This window comes from Mobula birostris, chromosome 27, assembly GCF_030028105.1.
Source record: "Mobula birostris isolate sMobBir1 chromosome 27, sMobBir1.hap1, whole genome shotgun sequence".
In the NCBI taxonomy this organism is placed as follows: Eukaryota; Metazoa; Chordata; class Chondrichthyes; order Myliobatiformes; family Myliobatidae; genus Mobula; species Mobula birostris.
In genome coordinates this window covers 15,931,704-15,954,607 of record NC_092396.1, presented here as the reverse complement: position 1 = coordinate 15,954,607, position 22,904 = coordinate 15,931,704, and the positions used below count along the sequence as shown (strand labels likewise).

General features: G+C 38.7%; 1 protein-coding gene across 2 annotated transcripts in view; it reads left to right on the top strand.

The window, feature by feature from the left end:
• pank4 (pantothenate kinase 4 (inactive)) overlaps nt 1-22,904 on the top strand; it is an 81,583-nt gene that overhangs the window by 4,890 nt on the left and 53,789 nt on the right. For both annotated transcript variants that reach the window (XM_072244847.1, XM_072244845.1), the window contains exons 2-8: nt 8,968-9,050; nt 11,092-11,300; nt 17,235-17,418; nt 20,355-20,447; nt 21,521-21,674; nt 22,019-22,200; nt 22,423-22,504. In XM_072244847.1, coding sequence (XP_072100948.1) covers nt 8,968-9,050; nt 11,092-11,300; nt 17,235-17,418; nt 20,355-20,447; nt 21,521-21,674; nt 22,019-22,200; nt 22,423-22,504 — 987 coding nt within the window. The remainder of the gene's footprint in view (nt 1-8,967; nt 9,051-11,091; nt 11,301-17,234; nt 17,419-20,354; nt 20,448-21,520; nt 21,675-22,018; nt 22,201-22,422; nt 22,505-22,904) is intronic.

Genomic DNA, 22,904 nt, shown 5'->3' with positions numbered 1-22,904 from the left:
TCAGTGAATTCAAATGTGGCACTGAAACTTGCAAATTGGGCACATCCTGGTTTTGAACCCTCTTGTCTGAGTTACGTCATTATAAAGGTTTGAGAAGGATATCTGATTTTCTTTTCCTGGATCTGGTACGAAGAAATATCTACTAGATTTTTCCACTTCTTATTCTTATCCCATGACCTAGTCCTGGAATATGTGTGTGTAAGAAATTTGGGATTGAGTTTGTCTGTTCTTCTGAATCCCCTGTTAGTTAAATGGAGTCATTGTACTGGTCTTTCAACTGTAAAAGGTACAATAAGCTCCCTTGCTTCAGTTCCCCATTTCTAAATGTCTTTATTAATGTAATTTGATGACTCATGTGTTAGTGACTTCTGTGACTGCTTTCTGTGTTAAACTTGAGGTGAGGAATTTATATTTTCAAAAGGACAGCTCCCAGGAGATAGACTTAAAAAGCCAAAAAATAAACTTCCGATGTTCCAAGTCTGATGAAACAGAAATGCTGGAAATATTGAACAATAGTGGGGAGAGTGAAATAGAATTAATGTTTCAGGTTAACGACCTGAAGTAACCGATCTATTTCATGACATTAATCAAAGTGATATTATTTTTATGAAAGTGACTTGAAACATTAAGTCTATTCTCTTTACACAGGTATTATTTGACAAGCTGAGAATATACTAAAATCTCTGTTTTAATTTAATGGATTTAGTAATGGTCAAAATTACAGAAATTCAAAACCAAACATTTCAGACTGCCGGTATTTGCAGTAACAGATTGGGCAGGTTCTTTGGAGAGAGAAAACTTTCTTGACTATATTTTAATCCGTGCAGCAGGTTCATTCTATTCTGCCATTTTCTCTGCTTCTGTTGCAACAGTTCTGATGGTGCCTCCATCTCTGTAGGTACTTCTTTCTACTCAAATGTGGCATCCCTTTCACCATTATTGACAGAACCCAAAACATGTCTATTCCATTTTCTGCAATTATCGCATCGTTCACCCCACTATTAGAAGCAAGGTAGGATTTGTCCATAGTTTGAACAGTGATCCTTGCAAAGTTAGACATTCTGAGCCATGGCGATAATGAGAAGAGGGGGAGAATATGATAGATATTAATTTATCAGAGCTAGAAAAGGCAAGAGACAGGCAGCAATATATTTGTCAGCACAGAGAGTGGCACTGTATTGGTTGTAGTGAAAAATAGCCTTCTAAATTAGGTACCTGATTTGAAAGCTATTTTTCACTACAACAAATGGCAGTATAACACAGAATCATAAATAAAATATTGAGGAATCATGTTATACCTTATTTCTCTCAAAAATCGATACCTGCTTTCAGTAGTTGCACATGAAGTAGATTAGAGCTTTGATTTATTTAATGTTCCAGGTTAAGATAAACTTTGCACGTCTTTCTCATTTTCGGACAGTTGCCACTGGATTTTAGTTCCAAGATCCCTGAACGTTCATGGGAAGGAGACCAACTATAATTAGCAGGCAGTCCTCAATTGTACCTGTGACCTTGCCATTATAAATTGTGTTTAATCAACATCCACACCCCCCCCCCCACATTTGTTTCCAGATTAGTTCTCCACTCATTCTGTTGTGCTATCTTAGGTTTGCCAGTAACCTTGCAGTATTAATACCAGGGCAACGTGTTTTAAGGATTGGAGGTTAATAGTGTGGAAGGTTAGAAAGTTTGAAGTAAATGATAAAAGAATCTAAGTTGTGAAATACTAGAACACAACTTAAAGCATGCTTTTAAGATCAGTAGTGTCATTGGTAGAAAGTTTGTTCTCTACTGTGTGTCTGGTCTATTATCTGAAACCCAGCTTATGTCCCATTCCAGGCACAGGAGTTGTGGAATTCATTAGTGGGTGACAATTCTGCAGAAGGAAAATGAGAAAGTTAAAGAGAAAAGGCAATGTGATAGTGTTAAGTAATGAAATGGATTATGATATATCCAAAATCTTTCAGGAATGGACAAGGCGTACTTATTTGGGAGCATAACTCTAGTTAGATCTAAGGCTGGGGAGAACTGAAAGCTGTTATGTGAATGTATATGGCATTTGTAACAAATTGGATGATTTAATATAAAATGGAAATTAATGGTTATGATCTATTTCCACAGAAATGTTTGTAATGAGGCCAATTTTGGGAATTGGATATTTCAGGATATTTAGGATATGGAGAAGTTGTATTGTGGAATAAGGAAATGACAGAGAAATTAAACAATTACTTAAAATGAGCAGAAAATACTGAAAATACTCATCCAGTCTGGCAGCATCCATTGAAAGAGAAATGGTTAGCATTTTTCTTGGAATCCATGGTCAGACTTTCGTAAGGCCTTCTGAAAGAGAGCCAGACGAAATTCAAAAGAAAACGTGATGGTAATATCCTGGTGTGGAACAATCATACGAATAAACAGGTAATTTTCCTGTTGGGAGGCTGCGAACCATGGTCTGTCTCAGAGATTGATGGCAGGACTCCAGCTGTTCACAGTTTACATCAACGATGAGAGGGCAAATTTTTAATAATATGAAGAGTAAAAGAGTGACATGGGTAGATATAGGACCAATTGAAAATGATGCTGGAGAAATTATAATGGGTAACAAAGAGATGGTAGAGGAACTAAATGAGTATTTTGCATCAGTCTTCACAGTGGAAGACGTTAGCAACATACCTGATAGCCAGAGGTCTCAGGGAATAGAATTAGGTACAGTTAAGATTACTAGAGAGAAAGTGCTTGGGAAGCTAAATGGACTGAGAATAGGTAAGTCTCCTGGACCGCATGAGGTGCACCCACGGGTTCTGAAGGAGGTGGCTTTGGAGATTGTGGAGGCATTGGAAATGATCTTCCAGGAATTAATAGACTCTGGCATGGTTCTGGAGGACTGGAAGGTGCAAATGTAGTTCTGCTGTTTAAGAAAGGAGGGAGGCAGCAAAAAGAAAATTACAGACCTATTAGTCTGACATTGGTAGTTGGAAAGTTATTGGAGTCGATCCTCAAGGACGAGTTATGAAATACCTCGAGGTGCATGACAAGATGGGCCCAAGCCAGCATGGTTTCATGAAGGGAAGATTCTGCCTCACCAATAGGTGAGGTAATCTCAAATAAGATTAACAAGGGAGAGGCTGTGGATGTTGTGTATATGGATTTTCAAAAGGCCTTCGCTAACATGCCGCATAAGAGGCTGCTTAATAAGATGAGAGCCCATGGAATTACAGGAAAGATATTGGAACAGGTGGAGCATTGGCTGACGGGCAGAAAGCAAAGGGTGGGAATAAAAGGATCCTATTCTGATTGGTTGCCGGTTACTAGTGGTGTTCCGCAGGGGTCGGTGTTGGGGCCACTTCTTTTTACAATGTGTATCGATAATTTAGATTATGGATTAAATGGTTTTGTGGCTAAGTTTGCAGATGACATCAAGATAGGTGGAGGAGAAGGAAGTGTTGAAGAAATGGAAAGGTTGCAGAGGGACTTGGTCGGTTTAGTAGAGTGGGCAAAGAAATGGCAGATTAGATACAATGTTGAGAAATGTACGGTTGTACATTTTGGAAGAAGAAATAATCAGGCAGATTATTATTTGGATGGGGAGAAAATTCAAAAATTGGAAGTGCAGTGGGACTTGGGGGTCCTTGTGCAGGATACCCTAAAGGTTATCCACCTGGTTGGATCGTCAGTAAGGAAAGTGAATGCTATATTGGCATTTATTTCAAGAGGAATAGTGTATAAGAGTAAGGAGGTGTTGATGAGGCTCTATGGGGCACTGGTGAGACCTCATTTGGAATATTGTGTGCAGTTTTGGGCCCCCTGTCTTAGAAGGGATGTACTGATGTTGGAGAGAGTTCAGAGAAGACTTACGAGGATGATTCCTGGAATGCAGGGGCTAACATATGAGGAGTGTTTGTCGGCTCTTGGACTGTACTCATTAGGGTATAGAAGAATGAGAGGGTATCTCATAGAAACATTTCGAATGTTGAAAGGGTTGGATAGAGTAGATGTGGAAAGGCTGTTTCCCTTGATGGGTGAGTCCAGGACAAGAGGCCACAGTCTTAGAATTAGAGGGTACCATTTAAAACAGATGAGGAGAAAGTTTTTTAGCCAGAGAGTCGTGGATTTATGGAATTCGTTGCCACATACAGCTGTGGAGGTCCGATCATTGGGGGTGTTTAAGGAGGAGATTGATAGATATCTAATTAGTCAGGGTATCAAGGGATAGGGGGAAAAAGCCGGAAATTGGAACTAGATGGGAGAATAGTTTAGCTCATGGTGGAGAGGTGGAGCAGACTTGATGGGCCTAATGGTCTACTTCTGCTCTTTTGTCTTGTGAATTTGTAGTACATCTTTGATTGTTGGTTATAGAAAAATGGTTGATAATGTGGTTGACAAAAATACACAAAGGCTTTAAGAGTATTTAGAGCAATGAAGCAAACGGGCAAGGATGTTGTAGGTGCATTAGAATGTGGAACAATGTGAGCCCATCCACATTGATGGTAAAAGTGAAGTTGGAGAAATTGAAAAGTGCTGGTGTTCAGAGGGACCTGGATGTCCTTGTACATAAATCACTGGAAAAAGTTCGGATGAATTGGTCTCTATTGCAAGAGAGCTTGGGTGAGTGTGAAGACGTCATACTGAAATTTTATGGGTCCTCATGATACCACGCTTAGAATAGTTCTACAAGTTTCGTCAGAGAAAGTTATTCTTGCAGTAGAATAACTGCACCAAAGTTTCACTAGATTGACTTCAGATCTGATGGGGTTGTATCTTGATGAGATTTTAAACAGACTAACTGGGGTCAATACTCTCTGGAGTTTAGAACAACAAGAGGTGTTTCAGTGAACTTGTACAAAATTCTTACTGGGCTTTGTAGGAAGAAGGCAGAGATGATATTTTCCCCTGACTCTCCCTAAGCCAGGAGAGCAGAAATATCTTGATTCTGAAGACAGTGGATCTTTATTTACAATTGTTTATGCAAGAGTCATAGGAGTGATTCTGCACAAAAACAGGCTGTTGGGCCTACCCATGTCCATGCTGACTGTTGCACCTGCCTGTACTAATTCAGTTTACAGGGATTAAATTTGTGGCTGAGAGTACCTGCATCTGCCACCACCTTGGGCAATGCATTGCGGTCTCCAAGAATTCTGTCTGGAAAAATATTGCCCTTCTGGTCCCCTGTAAATTTCCTTTCTCTCATTTTTAATTTATGCCCTGCCTTACCCTCACCATAGGAAAAAGATTTTGACTACCTCATCTATCATCCTCATAATTGTGTTCACCCCATTCAGTTCACTCCTAGGCCTTACTTGCTCCAGCGAAAACAAATCCAGCCTTTCTGATATCTTATAATTGGAATTTCTCAATCCAGGCAATATGCAGGTTCTTCTCCTTTGCACCCTCTCCAGTTCATTCACATTCACATTCCAAAACATGGACATCCCGGCAGGGGAAAGTATCACCTCTGCCTTCTCCTGACAAAGCCCAGTAAGAATTTTGTACAAACTGAAATACCTAAGCTCCAGAGAGTACTGACCCAGTCTGCTCAACCTCTCATCAAGACACAACCCTATCAACCCTGGTCAATCTGGTGACCAGAAATGTGCTCAGTACTCCAACCATTGTTTCATAGCTGACAAAGCATTATGCCTTATCACCATACTCTTATCTGTGCTTCCACTCTTGAGGACTTATGGACTTGTAAACCAAGGGTTCCTCTATTCATCAGATCTTCCTAGGACCCTACCATTTATCAGGTACAGTTGCAAGAAAAAGTTTGAGAACCCTTTGCAAGTACCTGGTGTTCTGTATTGCTTACTCATAAAATGTGGTGTGACCTTCATCTAAGTCCCAATAATAGACCAGCATGATCTGCCTAAACTAATAACACACAAACAATTGTACTTTGCATGTCTTTATTGAACACATTGTTTAATCATTCACAGTCCAGGCTGGAAAAGGTATGTGAACCTTTGTATTTAATAACTGTTATAATCTCCTTTAGCAGCAATAACTTGCTGATCAGACTTGCACAACAGCAAGGAGGAATTTTAGACCATTCCCCTATACAAAACTGTTTGAGTTCATCAATATTTCTGGGATACCTTGCATGAATAGCATCTTCAGATCATGCCACAGCTTCTGAATTGGGTTTAGGTCTAGACGCTGACTTGGCCATTCCAAAACACGGATTTTCTTCTTTTTAAACTATTCTGTTGTTGATTTACTCTTGTGTTTCGGATCATTGTCTTGTTGCATTATCCAACCTCTGTTAAGCTTCAGGTGATGGACCACTACCCTGACGTTCTTCTGTAAAATGTCTTGATACAAATACAGTTTTGAATTCATTGTTCCCTCAATGATTGCAAGCTGTCCAGGTCCTGAGATGGCAAAGCAGTTTCACAGTTGGGATGAGGTTTTGGTGATGGTGTGCGGTGCCTTTTTTCCTCCAAATGGCAGAAATGGTGTGCATTTCTGCCAAAAAGTTCAACTTTTGTCTCATCTGTCCATAGAACATTGTCCTAGAAGCATTGTGGAACATCCAGGTGGTCTTTTGCAAACTTGAGATGTGCAGCATTGTTTTTTTTGGAGAGCAGTGGTTTCCTATGTGGTGTTCTTCCATGAACGCCATTGTTGTTCAGTGTTTTTCTTGTGGTGCTCACATGAGCAGAGACTTTAGCGAGTTCTAGAAATTTCTGTCGTCGTGTGTCTTTTTAATAGAGTATGGCACATGTACAACCCATATTTCCAATCTTACCTCATTGATTGGGACACCTGACTCTAAATAGCTTTTGTAGAAGGCATTACCCCAGAAGTTTACATACTTTTTTGAACTTAGGCTGTGTTTGTTTAAATGGTGGTCTCTGTATTGACGAGAAAAAGTACAATTGTTTTTGTGTTATTAGTTTAGGTAGATTGTACTTGTTTATTATTGTGACAGATGAAGATCAGACCACATTTTATGAGTAATTAATACAGAAAACCAGGTAATTACAAAGGGTTCACTAACTTTTTCTTGCAACTGTATATCCAAATTTTGACTTCCCAAAATGCAATTATGCATCACTGAAATTTAAAGAAACTGGGGCTGGCTGGTGGTGCAATGACATCGGTGCTGGACCTGGGAGCGGAGGTTCCTGGGTTCGAAACCAGTCGGGTCCGCTCCCGAGTACGCTTTCTATCTGTGCCGGATTGAGTGTCAAGATCGCAACTCGACCTTGTAAAGTAAAAGGGAAAATACTGCAAAAATGTCTGCGTGAGGAGTGGCGCACCACACTGTGTGTGTGTGTGTCTCTCTCTCTCTCTCTCTTTCCGCGCCTTGTAAAAAAAAATGAAAAAGACATCATCACGGATGCATGCGCGCGCGCACACACACACACACACACACACACACACACACACACACACACACTCGCACGCACGCAGACACATGCCAAAAAAAAAGAAATTTAAAGAAACTATGTTTAATTCTCTTGAAAACTCAATGCCATATGTCAATTAATCCTTTACATTTATTTTGCTGTTAAGCTACAGCTGCAGCAGCTCTTCACACTGCACCCATATATTTTCATTCTCTGTTGGTTCATGTTTCTCTCCCCATTCAGTAAGGTTACGCCTGGTCTTTTACCTCAATGCCACTTTCCTGAACAAACCTCATTTCCCCTGATTTCTTTAATATCCAAAAATCTCTCCTGGTTTTGAATGTACTTGGTGACTAAACACCTAGCCTTGTTGTAAGTGCGAGTTGATGCATTTGGTCCCTACCTATCAAGGCTAGGGCTCACGTGATAAAAAGTCTCTTTCATTCTGGATGATGTTGAGCTGTTTGGGTGTCATTGGATACCATGGCTCTTGATATATTATTGTAGGCACAATTTTTATGACTCATCTAGTTCAGTTTTTGCCCCAGGATGTTGGTGTGCATCTTGACAATGGTAAATGCTATTGAATGTCAAGGACAGATGTTAGACACATTCTTAGTAGAGAACGTTGCCTTTTACCTTTGTGGCATGAATGATACTTGGCATTTAAGCTGAGTATTATCGTTATTAAGGTATGGAGTGCCTCATTTCTAAGTAGTTGCAAATGGAATTGAGCATAGTGTAAATCATCAGTGAACATCCATAATTATTGCCTTATGATGGAAGGAAGTTTATTGTTGAAGAAGCTTATGGGACCTAAGGCATTGCCTGCGCTACTCCTTTAGTGAAGCCTGGGGCGAGATATTTGCCCTCTACCTGTCACAGCCATTTTTCTGCAGGTGGCTCTAACCATTGGAGTGTTTTTTTTTTCTCTTGTTGCCAGTTGACTTCAGTCATACCAAGGTTTCTTGGTACAACATTCTGTCAGACTCTGCCTTGATATCAGAGATAGCAACTTTTGTTTCACTTTGGGACAAATGCTGTGATGGGAAATGAAGAAATCCAAACTGAGCAGATCTGTGGTGAGCAAATCCTGCCTAACAACATGGTTGACAATACCTTTTATCATCTTGCTGATATTTGAGAGTAGACTGATTGGGTGGTAATTAGCCAAATTTAAATTTTCCTATTTTTTATAGTCAGGGCATACACGGACAATTTTATCCATTACCAGAGAGTTGCTAGTGTTGTAACTCAACAGTATGGCTTGGCTGGAAATTAACTCCAGAGTGCACAGCATTCTGGAGCTAGGATATTGTCTTCTACCATGACCTTTGTTGTATCCAGTGTTTTCAGCCATTTATTTATGCTTCACAATGTCATATTGGCTGAAAACAGGTTTCTGTGAAGGTGGGAACCTAGGGAGTAAGATGAAATGGATTATTGACTATGTTGACATGTAGTTGTATACTTCAGTCTGATGTAATTGAACCCTCAGAATAATATCTTAAGGATAGCATGTCAGGCTGTGCATTCCAGAGGTATTTGACTTTTGCCATTTCTGAGCTTTTATGCTGCATATTGTTTACAGAACTAGCAGAATGTCTTTTGTTAACAGGTGGCTCATTGACAAAGCTGGCCTACTACTCAACTGTGCAGCACAAAGTAGCCAAAGTGCGTTCCTTTGATCATTATGGCAAAGTAAGTACATAAGTACAGGGATATCCTAGTTAATATCTTCTCTGGGGCCATTAACAATCCATAAGTATTTTAGCTGGTAACTGAGGGCACAAATGTGTTGGTAGATTTTTTTTCAGCCATGTGCTCTTTTTACAGCCAAGCCTTGCACCACCCTCAACAAAAATGCATTTTATTAGTAATCTTATTGCCAAGGATATGTTTGTTGAAACACCACTCTTTCTGTGCTGTCTTACTGAATGGTTAGGCCCATAATTTTACAAAGTGGGTCCTTACTTACTACGATCGTATTTGGAGAGAAGAGAGTCTGTGAGTAGGTTATCCATCAGATACACTTATCTCCTGGACTAACTTGGGTGGAGGTTTTATGGATGGCCTACAGAAATGGCTGAATTTAGTGAGACGTATCGACTGAGAACGTGGTTGGATGCAGGCTCTGAGAATGATGCCAAAGCAAACTCTGTATTGCTTTTCTATTTTTACTTTCAAAACTTATCTGTGAAGGTCAGCAGGCTAGATGAATTCAAGATGGATAGTTCTAGGACTGAATCCTGAAACAATTTGCATAATATAGTGTTTTTAAAAAAGCAAAATATTCCACTAGTCAAAAATTTCCAAAAGACAGAGGAGAAGAATTAGGCCATTTGGCCAGATGAGTCTTCTCTGCCGTTCAACAGGGCTGATGTATTTTCCCTTTCAATCCTATTCTCCCACCTTCACCCCATAACCTTTGGTGCTCCTACTATTGACATTAAGATGAGCAATGTACAATGTTTGCTCTTGTAGCTAAAGATTGAGGAGCTTTAAAGGAAAGATCAATATGACATAGAATTCTAGAGCTTTGGTTCTGGATAGGATAAAACATTTTGATTTTGGTTTAGGGAAATGAGGGCTGTAAAAGAATCTAATGTTGGAAGAATGGAGAATTCTTGAATAGCTATTTGGCTGGGAGAAGCTGTGGAAATGGGAATATGTGTTCACGGGGGATTAGAACACAGAAGAGTATTTTAAAATACATTTTTAGGTCTATGAGGCACTAGCACAGGCCAATAATAATGGGCCTTGTACAAGTTGGAGTAAGAGGTAAAGTGTTGGAATAAGAGATGAAGTGTTATAAGAAGTTAATTTTACAGATGGTGGATAATAAGATGTTGCAGATGGGTAATATCATGGAGGTGGAATTCAGCCATCTTTGGGAGAGCAGTGTGTGATTGGAACTGCAGCTACAAATGGGTGCTGAGTCTGTATATTATCTAGCTGAGTTTGTGACAGTAGAGAATGACAATCCCTGAGTATGGCAAACCCTGAGGACTTGCTTCAGTGTTTGATTGGAGGAATTATATTGAGCAAAGAATCTAGCAATGGAGGGATGAGGAAAATTAGTGATAATGTGGAGTCTGAGATTTGTCTATATATATTTAGAACTTGAGGAAGTGTTCTTGAATCTTTAATGGAAAGATATGGATTATAAGAAACCCATGAGTTGATGATGCACATAGCACAATAATTTAAAGTCTCTGACCATCTTTTAACAATCAATATTTTCTGAAACTATTTGCTCCAGCACTGATGTCGGGAAGCTGTAATATTCATATTGACTGGCTGATAAGTGGAATTAATGATGTACAGTATAAGCAGTTCTCAAAACTGCGATTAAAAATTAAGAGCAAAATTTACCTTAATCTTACTTTGCACCATCATCACATGTTGACATCCTTAGTATGAATCCGATTTAGTCCTTCAAGTCTGGACAACTTATGCCTTTGTTCCTTTCTATTTGAATATCTTGTTGCTGGATATTTGGATGGGGCTGCTCTTATCATTGTTCCATCATTATGAAAATATTTGAATACAGGACATCAAGCTATGTTAAACAACTTTTTCAGTTTATCAAAAATGTCTGAGGTCCCTTTGGAGGCAAGTGCATTGAATGGTTTTCTGTAGACTTTCATAGTGACATTATATTTCTCCTAACAAAAGATATTGTTGTTTGTAGTACACATACATATTGTAGATCATAACACTGTATTTGTGTTTTCCCAAGGGCCCAGATGATGAGCCATTGTATGAGATCTCAGTTCAGGAAGAGATCACTGCCAGACTTCATTTTGTTAAGTTTGAAAATGTTTATATAGAAACGTGTTTGGACTTCATCAAAGCCCATCTGGTCAAGACAGAGACCAAAGTAATTAAAGCTACAGGAGGTGGTGCTCACAAGTTCAAGAACCTGATTGAGAAGAAACTAGGATTGAAGTAAGTGAGAGCTTCAAATTTTGGGACAATAACTGATGTTGACAATAAGATAGATTGTTGTGCCTTGCAACCCCATCAGTTTTTTTCCCTGTCATTTTAGAAACCATAGAAACTACAGCACAGAAACAGGCCTTTTGACCCTTCTTGGCTGTGCTGAACCATTTACTGCCTAGTCCCACTGACCTGCACACAGACCATATCCCTCCATACACCTCCCATCCATGTATCTGTCCAATTTATTCTTAAATGTTAAAAAAGAACCTGCATTTACCACCTCATCTGGCAGCTCATTCCATACTCCCACCACTCTCTGTGTGAAGAAGCCCCCACTAATGTTCCCTTTAAACTTTTCCCCCCTCACCCTTAACCCATGTCCTCTGGTTTTTTTCTCCCCTTGCCTCAGTGGAAAAAGCCTGCTTGCATTCACTCTATCTATACCCATCATAATTTTATATACTATCAAATCTCCCCTCATTCTTCTACGCTCCGGGGAATAAAGTCCTAACCTATTCAACCTTTCTCTGTAACTGAGTTTCTCAAGTCCTGGCAACACCCTTGTAAACCTTCTCTGCGCTCTTTCAACCTTATTTATATCCTTCCTGTAATTTGGTGACCAAAACTGAACACAATACTCCAGATTCGGCCTCACCAATGCCTTATACAACCTCATCATAACATTCCAGCTCTTATACTCAATACCTTGATTAATAAAGGCCAATGTACCAAAAGCTCTCTTTACGACCCTATCTACCTGTGACGCCACTTTTAGGGAATTTTGTATCTGTATTCCCAGATCCCTCTGTTCTACTGCACTCCTCAGTGCCTTACCATTTACCCTGTATGTTCTACCTTGGTTTGTCCTTCCAACGTGCAATACCTCACACTTGTCTGTATTAAACTCCATCTGCCGTTTTTCAGCCCATTTTTCCAGCTGGTCCAAGTCCCTCTGCAGGCTCTGAAAATCTTCCTCACTGTCTACTACACCTCCAATCTTTGTATCATTAGCAAATTTGTTGATCCAATTTACCATATTATCATCCAGATCATTGATATAGATGACAAATAACAATGGACCCAGCACTGATCCCTGTGGCACACCACTAGTCACAGGTCTCCACTCAGAGAAGCAATTCTCTACCACCACTCTTTGGCTTCTACCATTCAGCCAATGTCTAATCCAATTTACCACCTCTCCATGTATACCTAGCGACTGAATTTTCCTAACTAACCTCCCATGCGGGACCTTGTCAAAGGCCTTACTGAAATCCATGTAGACATTATCCATTGCCTTCCCTTCATCCACTTTCCTGGTAACCTCCTCGAAAAACTCCAATAAATTGCTCAAACATGACCTACCACGCACAAAGCCATGTTGACTCTCCCTAATAAGTCCCTGTCTATCCAAATGCTTGTAGATTCTGTCTCTTAGTACTCCCTCCAATAACTTACCTACTACCGATGTTAAACTCACCGGCCTATCATTTCCCGGATTACTTTTCGATTCTTTTTTAAACAACGGAACAACATGAGCCACTCTCCAATCCTCCGGTACCTTGCCCGTAGACAGTGACATTTTAAATATTTCTGCCAGGGCCCCCGCAATTTCAACACTAGTCTCCTTCAAGGTCCGAGGGAACACTCTGTCAGGTCCCGGGGATTTATCCACTTTAATTTTCCTCAAGACAGCAAGCACCTCCTCCTTTTCAATCTGTACAGTTTCCATGATCTCACTACTTGATTCCCTCAATTCCATAGACTTCATGCCAGTTTCCTTAGTAAATACAGACGCAAAAAACCTATTGAAGATCTTCCCCATTTCCTTTGGTTCCGCACATAGCCAACCACTCTGATTTTCAAGAGGACCAATTTTATCCCTTACAATCCTTTTGCTCTTAATATACTTGTAAAAGCTCTTTGGATTATCCTTCACTTTGACTGCCAAGGCAACCTCATGTCTTCTTTTAGCCCTCCTGATTACTTTCTTAAGTATTTTCTTGCACTTCTTATACTCCTCAAGCACCTGATTTACTCCCTGTTTCCTATACATTTCATACAACTCCCTCTTCTTCTTTATCAGAGTTGCAATATCCTTTGAGAACCAAGGTTCCTTATTCCTATTCAATTTGCCTTTAATCCTGACAGGAACATACAAACTCTGCACTCTCAAAATTTCCCCTTTGAAGGCTTCCCACCTAACAATCACATCTTTGCCAGAGAACAACCTGTCCCAATCCATGCTTTTTAGATCCTTTCTCATTTCTTCAAATTTGGCCTTCTTCCAGTTCAGAACCTCAACCCTAGGACCAGATCTATCCTTGTCCATGATCAAATTGAAACTAATGGTGTTATGATCACTGGAACCAAAGTGCTCCCCTACACAGACTTCCGTCACTTGTCCTAACTCGTTTCCTAACAGGAGATCCAATATTGCATCCCCTCTAGTTGGTCCCTCTATATATTGATTTAGAAAACTTTCCTGAACACATTTTACAAACTCTAAACCATCTATACCCCTAACAGTATGGGAGTCCCAATCAATGTATGGAAAATTAAAATCCCCTACCACCACAACTTTATGTTTCCTGCAGTTGCCTGCTATCTCTCTGCAGATTTGCTCTTCCAAGTCTCGTTGACTATTGGGTGGTCTGTAATACAATCCCACTAATGTGGCCATACCTTTCCTGTTTCTCAGCTCCACCCATAAGGACTCAGTAGACAAGCCCTCTAATCTGTCCTGCCTGAGCACTGCTGTAATATTTTCCCTAATGAGCAATGCTACTCCCCCCCATTTTTTTTGGGATATAAATGTGAATGCTGGATTTACTTTGTGAAATGTAAGGGATGCTATCAGTATTTCTCCCTGATCATTCTTGATTTGTTGAGGATTGATTAAAAGTAGTTTCCTATTGAGAAGAGTGATTGACACGAGAGGACTGAATGTAAAATGGTTAGGTTAAAATAAATCTAGAGTAGAAAAATCTTGGGTGAGGGGGTAGAGGAGGAAGCAAAAATTGTCTCATTGTATTATCTTTCTATAATATAAACAAAAGACTAGAAATATTCAGTAGTTAGACATCACCTGCAGAGTGAGAAACAATTGATGTTTCAGATTGATGACCTTTCATCAGAACTGGAAAAAATAGAAATGAAACGCATTTTAAAAGTTGCAAAAAAAAAGGGTAAAACTAAGGTTCTGTATTAGGGTCAAAATCTGGGGTGACAAAATAACAAAAGAGAATGAGAAAGGTTTGTGCCAAGGAGATGAGGTGTAAAATGATGAATGAAATTGAAATACTGGAAGAGGAGGGAGGGGAAAGAATTGCTGATCATGTGAGATACAAGGTTAAATAACATTACTAGTGGTTGTTAAGTGTTACTGCATCCTAACAAAAAGCCTGATCAACATTTAACCAGATCAATTTAAAATGGAAATGTGACCTTTTGTAATGGAAATAGTAATAATATAGTTAGAAATCATGACTTTAAAAGCAGGATTGATTATATTTTGTCCAATTTTCTGAATTAGTGATTGCTGCATCTGATGACTATCTTTTATCTTTACACTCTTGTGTGTAATACCACTGCAGGTGCACAGGCATATAACAGAACTAGTTTATTGAATGTGCATTTCCTGAGCATCACACTTGCACTGCCTTAAAGAACACAAAATGGAGTTACTGAGATCAATGGTATTTTCATTATAGATGTCATTGCGAATGTTTGTGAATTGTTTACATAGCAGCAAATTTAAAATGCATGTTTGGATGTTCCCAGTACTTATAAACACTACTTGTAATTAGTGCTTATAGATTATATAATCTGTTTATGTAGAGTAAATTCTGCGCTGCTTGGCTCAACAGGTTTTTGCAGATTTTGTTCCAAAATGAACCTCCTACCCCATTCCATTTAATTCCTATCAATATTCTTTTCTGTTATATACATTATTGCATTTTTCCCCTTATTCTCCTACCCCATTCCATTTAATTCCTATCAATATTCTTTTCTGTTATAGACATTATTGCATTTTTCCCCTTAATGTGCCAATATAATCTACTTCATCCATTTCCTGTAGAAGCTATGGAAGGAAATTCCACATTCTAACTTGGTAAAAAATGTTCTCTTGAATTCCTTATTACGTATGAAGGGGTGGTTAGTGTAATGCTATTACAGTGTCAGCGCACTGGGTTCAATTCTGACGCAGTCTGTAAGTGTGTTCACTGCATGACCGTGGTGTTTTCCTGTGGGTGCTCTGGTTTCCTCACACATTCCAAAGAAGTATGGGTTAGCAGGTTAATTGTTCACATGGGTGTAATTGGGCAACGTGGGCTCGTTGGGGCTGAAAGGGCCCGTTCATGCTGTATCTCTTAAAAATATAACCCCAAGAGTTTGTCTCCCACGCAAACGGAAATATTTTCTACCTAACTTATCAAATATTAAAACAAAATTTTTTAGGGCACCTTATATATTTCTCTTTGTGTTGCGAGTACCTCAGAGTGAAACACACTTAAACTTTGGTGTTTATAAGATGATGAAGAATAGATAAACAGATAAACTTCCTAAAACATTGTATATGTGTGATTCTTTGTTGTTGGATGTAAAGAGTGTATAATGCTGTGCAGAAAGTATAATGTGTGTGTTTTTTATTTTACCTGGAAATAATTTGGTTTTATGCTATTTGAATAGTAATTGAAAGTCACATTCCTGTGAGCTCTTGTTTGCTAAGTGTGCTTTGAGGAGAGAATATGTGGGAGATATCACAGTACTATAGGTTGTACTGTAGATGTAAAAAGTTACTGACTTTTATGAGAGTGTTTGCTAGTGCAATAGTGGTAATAAATCCACAACCAGGGCAAATTAGTTTCTTTCTCTCTTAACAATTCCATTCAAAATTTTCAGTCACTCTTCCCCCCTCAACTTCAATATTCCAGGGAACAGAAGACAAATTTGTCATTTTTGCTTATTTAACTCTGTGAGTCTTAGTAATATTTTGGTTAATTTATACTGCATTCAAGCTAAACCTCCATTCTTTAGTGCAGTGGCCGTACTATAAATGGTGCTCCAGATGTCACTCAGTCAGAACTTGCTGTAGCTGTGTGGAAGTTTGCTTCTTAAGTATTGGCTCTCACTCTAATACGTTAGGTATCGAAATTCATCTGCTGCAGTTATGCCCAGTGATTTTTATAGCCATGAATTGCTCTTGCTGTCAGTGTTAATATCACCATACATTAGTATCACCAAGCTATTTCCCTCTTCTCATTAAAATAGTATTTCACCAATTATGAAGTATAATAAAAGTGGTAATTTCCTGATCTGTTGATAAATAATTTTCATTGAGAAGAGAAGGAAAATACAGCAACATTTATCACTTGCAGATTTTTGTCTAGGAGAAAGGAAACTTGCTTTTCAATTTTGCCATCACAGACATCTATTCCAGTTGGGAGGTTTCATTTTAATTGTAATAAATGCAGTGTTACATTTATTTTCTATGTTTTTGAAATGCTTTGTACATTATGATTGTTTGTATGAATTGTGCATTTAATATATACTGTATCCCAAGCAACCTAATGGGAAAGTTAGAGCTGAGGGAAGAGTTGCAAACAAGGTACAGGGTTTAAAAGGCAGGAAAGGCATTTTATTTAATAAGATGGATAAGGGGTTATGTGGGAGTGTGGAGTTACATATGATTTATTTTGCATGGTTTTGTCTGTCGAAGAATACATTGCTGTTTTGCTGGCATGGTGCTATTCTTGCACTGGGCCTGTGCACAATTTTAGTCTTAATTAATTTTAACTTTATTCTCTTTTTAGAACAGATTTCAATAGATTCTGTATGTTTTATGCTTAATAAGAACAGTTCATCCTATAATTCTAGTCAATGCTTAATGTATTTTGTGTCACAGCTTTGTGTCTGAGATTTTTTTCAATATCTTTGCAGAGTGGATAAGGAAGATGAAATGACTTGTTTAATCAAAGGTTGCAACTTTGTGCTGCGAAATATTCCACATGAGGCCTTTGTGTATGTGAAACATGCAGACCCTGAATTCCGATTTCAGACAACGCACCCAGATATCTTTCCCTACCTACTAGTGAACATTGGGTCAGGAGTATCTATTGTCCGAGTAAGTAGGATCTGTGTATCCGGGTCCTGTCAATGACTGACAATGGAGCAGTGTCATTGTGTTCTTCTGCTCATTGTTCAGTAAAGAAATTAATAGATTTGACCAATGTCTTGTTAGCTTTTGAAAAATGGGCATATTTGATTGATCTAGAAGTTTGACTGTAATTATTTAAAATTAGTATTCATCCTGTTGAAGTCTCAGTTGTTATTTCTAACTTTCAAGTGCTTAGTCCAAGTAGTCAGTTTTAAAAAATGTTTTAATGATTACATTTGCAAGATTGTTATGGATCAATCTCAAGGACTTACTGCAAGTAACTAAGGAGAATAATTATGGAAGTATTGAGATAATGGCATTGAAAAATTGTAAACTTGCTTTTAAGCTTTGAAGTTATTTGAGATGGGTGATGGTAGAATGCTGTTCAACTGGACAGTGCACACTCATGCATTGAACTTCCAGGAATATGTTCACCAGACCATTCCAGTGGTGGGAGTCAACTATTCATATTATAAAGTTAAAGAATGATTTCTCTAGTTCAGTGAAAAACCTACATCTGTGGAGTCTTGTTTAAAAAAAACAATAAAGTTATTTGAAGGGGCTTCTTTTGAACTGCTTCCTAACAAGGAATTAGAACAGCTGTTAAGTTCCAAGATTCCGTAAACCACAAGGAATGTCACCTATTCTATTGGTTGCTAAAGAAATATTTTCCTATTTGGTCTTCAGATGGGACTATGAGAATTTTAGTCTAATTGAACTTCAAAATTAAGTTTGAAGTAATGTTGTGGGGCTTTTCTTTCGAGAGACCATTAGATAAGCAAGATTTCAAACTAAAATCATGACAGTACAAAAACTAGATAAAAAAGACTTTTGAAGGCTTCACTGTGGGGGTTGTAGGGTTATTAAAGATTAGGGACCAAGTAGTGCTCCTTGTTTATAATTATTTTGTAGCATCTTGTCTAAAGTATGGCAGCTCTTTGAATGTAACATTCTTTTGTGTGGATTGAGATAATAAGCGAGCTGAAGCCAAGACAATTCAAGTCAAAATAGCACGAGTGCTATGTGTGCTTGTATCTACTTAGACTATGAATGGGAAGCTAATATTGCTTGATTAATACAGGTTCTCCCCCCCCCCCCCGCTATCTGAACCTATGAAACGGTTCGTAAGCTGGAATGTCGTAAAGTGAATAAGCAATTACCATTTATTAATATGGGAAAAATTTTTGAGCGTTCCGAGACCCAAAAAAACCTACAAAATCATGCCAAATAACACATAAAACCTAAAATAACAGTAACATATAGTAAAAGCAGGAATGATGTGATAAATACACAGCCTATATAAAGTAGAAATACTTCTCTGCAGCACTGTCTAGTGCAGCGAAAATCTCGCGGAAGCGCTCTTGGCAGAAGTGCTCTTGGCAGAAACACTCTGTCCAGTAACCTTTAAGCTATGAAGCTGCCAAATCATACCAAATAACACAGAAAAATACACAGCCTATATAAAGTAGAAATAATGTATGTACAGTGTAGTTTCACTTACTGGAATCGGGAAGACTCCAATAAATTGCAGTTTCGTCACAGTTAAACACTTGCTTATACGAATAACCACCTGACGCAATCAACAATTGTCTCTGATCTGGGCCGACATTTACATGCTGGGCGGCACCTAATTAATTAGCTTGTTTATTTCGGCTCTTAAAGATGTGCTGGGTGCGTTCGAACTACCGCTGCACCACTGCATTCTTTGCGGCAATGTATCGGTCCGTGGCCCGGAGGTTGGGGACCACTGCTTAAACTATGAAGCTGCCCTTTAAATTCCACTTTCGCAACCCTTTCATCACCGTCGTCCAGTGCTTTCTGTTTCAGCTTATTAAAAAGACTGACTGATTTCTCCTTAAGTATAAGAAAACTTAACGGAACACCACGCTTTGTACACCCATCAATCCACTCAAGCAATAGACTTTCCATTTTATCCATTATTGGATGCTGACTAAGAGAGACCACTTTTCTACAAGCAGATCCAACAGTAACATCGACAGCTTTCAAAATTCTTTCTCTCTGCGTATAAATAGTGTGAATGGTGGATGCAGGCAAGTTCAACGCGTAGACAATGTCCTTATTTCGTTCACCACAATCAAAACGCTTAATTATGTCTAGTTTTACGCTGTGTAACACCCCTATGAGCTCTTTTAGGCTTTTCTGATACCTTAGAACTCATTTGCTAACGGATGCACAAAATAAATCGAGATAAAGCATGTGCTTAAGCAATGCTGGCTAGAATGCATTTCCAGGGGAGGAGCTTGGCTGTTCGGGTGTGCGTTGCCTTTTTTCGTAACAGTGAAAACACCTTCTGTTAGCGAAAACAGGTAAATAATGTAGGTCTTTTGTAACGGCGAGGTGTGATAAAGCGAGCGTTTGGAAAATGGGGGACACCTGTATTTTGATTTAGAGACTATACAAGTACTGAATGAGTGGGTTGCCTTATTAAGAAAGGTTGTACATACTGGAGTTTGAAAGAGTGAATGGGGACTTGACTGAAATGTGTGCTATCCTAAGAAATTTTCAGAGGGTGGAGAGGATACTTCATCATGTTCAAGAAACTTAAAGCTGGGCTCATATTTTAAAATCAGAAATTTGTCAATTTAAGACAGTTAGGAGGCAATGATTTTTTTCCCCAAGGGTTGGTAGTCCTTGGAACCCTCTTCTTCATAAGATGGTGGAAGCAGAGACTGAAATGCAGCTGAGTTCACTGTAAATAAGCTGTGATCCTATTCAGTGGCAGAGCTGATCTGCCTACTCCTGCTCTTAATCTGCAGGATTGTACATGCACTCCATCTGTTTGGGGCGGGGGAGTTGGGTTGTTGGTGCACACATATAACTCTTATGGGCAGAGAAAAGCCAAATTAACGAATTTCTTATTGTGAGTCCTCTTGTCCATGTAGGTGGAATCTGAAGACCAATTTGAGCGAATAGGAGGAAGTTCAATAGGAGGTGGTACATTTTGGGGACTTGGAGCTTTGCTGACAAAAACAAAGGTGTTTATTGCTATTCTGTCTTTTGCTCTTGTATGCTTAATTATAGCTAGGTTTGAAGTAACTTTTGATTCTGTTTTATAGTCAAATGCTTCAAGAAGAGGTGTGACTGTACAAAATAAAAAGACTTGCATTTTACATCTTTAATCATCACAAAATGTTCCAATGTATCTTAAACAATTGAAGTAGTTTTGTAACCTAGTCACTTGTATTTATCATTTGTAGTAGCTCATTTAGCTACAGAAAATTGGAAAAGTGATGTTGATTGAGGGCCAAATATTGGTTTGGACACAAGGGCAAACACTTAAGAGTTCTATTCAAAGTGCTGTGGGATTATAAATCCATCTAAGAGGGTGGATGGGGAATCATTTTATTTAATATGTTACCCAAAAAACGGCATCTTTAATAATGCAGTTGGCCTCTTAGTTGGACGTGAGTGTGTCAGTGTAGATATTGTGCATATCTTGCTGAGTAGCAACTAAACCCATACCTTTCTGTTTTGGAGATGAGAGTGCCTTATAGTTATGACCGACATCTTCAATCCATGTCTTCAGTAACAATGATAATGATGACAGGTGCCCTATTCTGCTGAAGTTTCCAGTTAAAATATGGTCTTGTTCAATGAGACACGGGGTTAAATCGGGATTGCTGGGCAGTGCAGCTTGAAGGGCCTGAAGGGTCTATTCTGTGCTGAAGCTCAGTAATTAATAAATAATTCATCAATTGGGTGAGTGGTGATCAAAAAGAAGCCAACCTAATTTGAAATATGTAAGGATCTTTGACTAATGTAGGACATTTTAAACTCTTGAACCTTTACTCCATTAAGAAAAAGAAATGATTGGTAAGGAAGAGGGACAAATATTTCCTTTTCATTCTTAAACTCTGCTGAAGTTTTCTTCCACTTTGCTTGAATGTTCCAAACTCTGTGTATTAAGTTTGGAGCAAAATTCACAATTTTTAGGACTCTAGGGCACTCTAGGTTCAAAAATTATTTTCCAATGTTTTTTTTTCTGCACTCTAGTTCCCAAGGTTGACTAAATAATTTATGGTTTACACTTTATTTTTTCCCTCTCCAGCGCTTTGATGAATTATTGCAGCTTGCCTCAAGAGGGCAGCATACAAATGTTGACATGTTAGTTCGTGACATTTATGGAGGAGCGTATGAATGCTTTGGGTTGACTGGAGATCTCATAGCTAGTAGCTTTGGAAAATCTGCAACTACTGATAAAGGTAAGGTGTATGTTGGTAAATTTGAGGCTTTTGTTTATCTTTTGAAAGAATATAGTTATCCCTTACTACAATACCCAAGGCCTTTTTTAACTACTATTTTTGGCATGTTGGACTGACTTACTGTAGAATTGAAGAGTTTGAGACTTAGTATAACTGAGGTTTATTACTTGCTCATAAAATACAGATGCTCATCTGTGTTCATTTGTTCAAGTAGTTACTAAGAAAAGCAAAGTTTGAGATTTTTGGTGTTTTGGAATAAACTAATAATTCATCCATTTATAACTCAGTTGTGCTGTTCACTTCACTGAAACCACTTAAAGTCTATATTGTTTCTCTGTGCCTAGAATTTACTAAAGAGGACATGGCCAAAAGTTTACTTCATATGATCAGCAATGACATAGGCCAGCTGGCTTGCCTGTATGCCAAACTTCATAACCTTAGCAGAGTTTACTTTGGTGGTTTCTTTATCCGAGGACACCCTGTAACCATGCACACAATTACCTACAGTATCAACTACTTCACAAAGGTACTACTTGTGGGGATATTTGTGGATGATGGTGGGTGGTGGTGTTATGGAAGCTGGGACTACGTGAACTGCTTGTTACAAGTAATTCTAAATAGCAGCCAAATAGTATACTATTTAACTTCTATGAATTTAGCCTCTTGATCTCTTTGCATATATAGTATGAAATTCAACGGAATGACAGATTTATCATTTACTACTGGTTTTATCTCTCCTGGTGGTTAGGGTGAAGTCCAGGCACTCTTCTTGAGACATGAAGGATATCTTGGTGCCATTGGAGCCTTCCTAAAGGGAGCAGAGGAGGACAGTAAGTGTTTGTTTCATTGTATTCATTCAGCTGTGATTAAAATCTAAATATTCTTACCTCTGCCTGATAGGTACTGCATTGTTGGTTCAGTTATAAGTGAAAGTAGACCTTTCAGCCACTTGATTCTGATCTATTTCTCATTTAGATTGTTGCTGAGATCTGTCTTTAACTTTTTTACCTTGGTTCTATAACATCATCTTAACAATCTATTATCTATCTAGAAAGCTTTAATTAGCCCAAATCTCAGCATCATTTTGGTAGCAGGAATTCCAAACTTCTATGATCTTTGAAGTGAAGTAGTGTTTACTGATTTCGTCTCTAGCCCTGAATTTGTTAAGGCCCTGTGTTCTGAATTCTCACCAAGCAGAAATGGTGCTAGTGAAGAATTCAGAACACGACA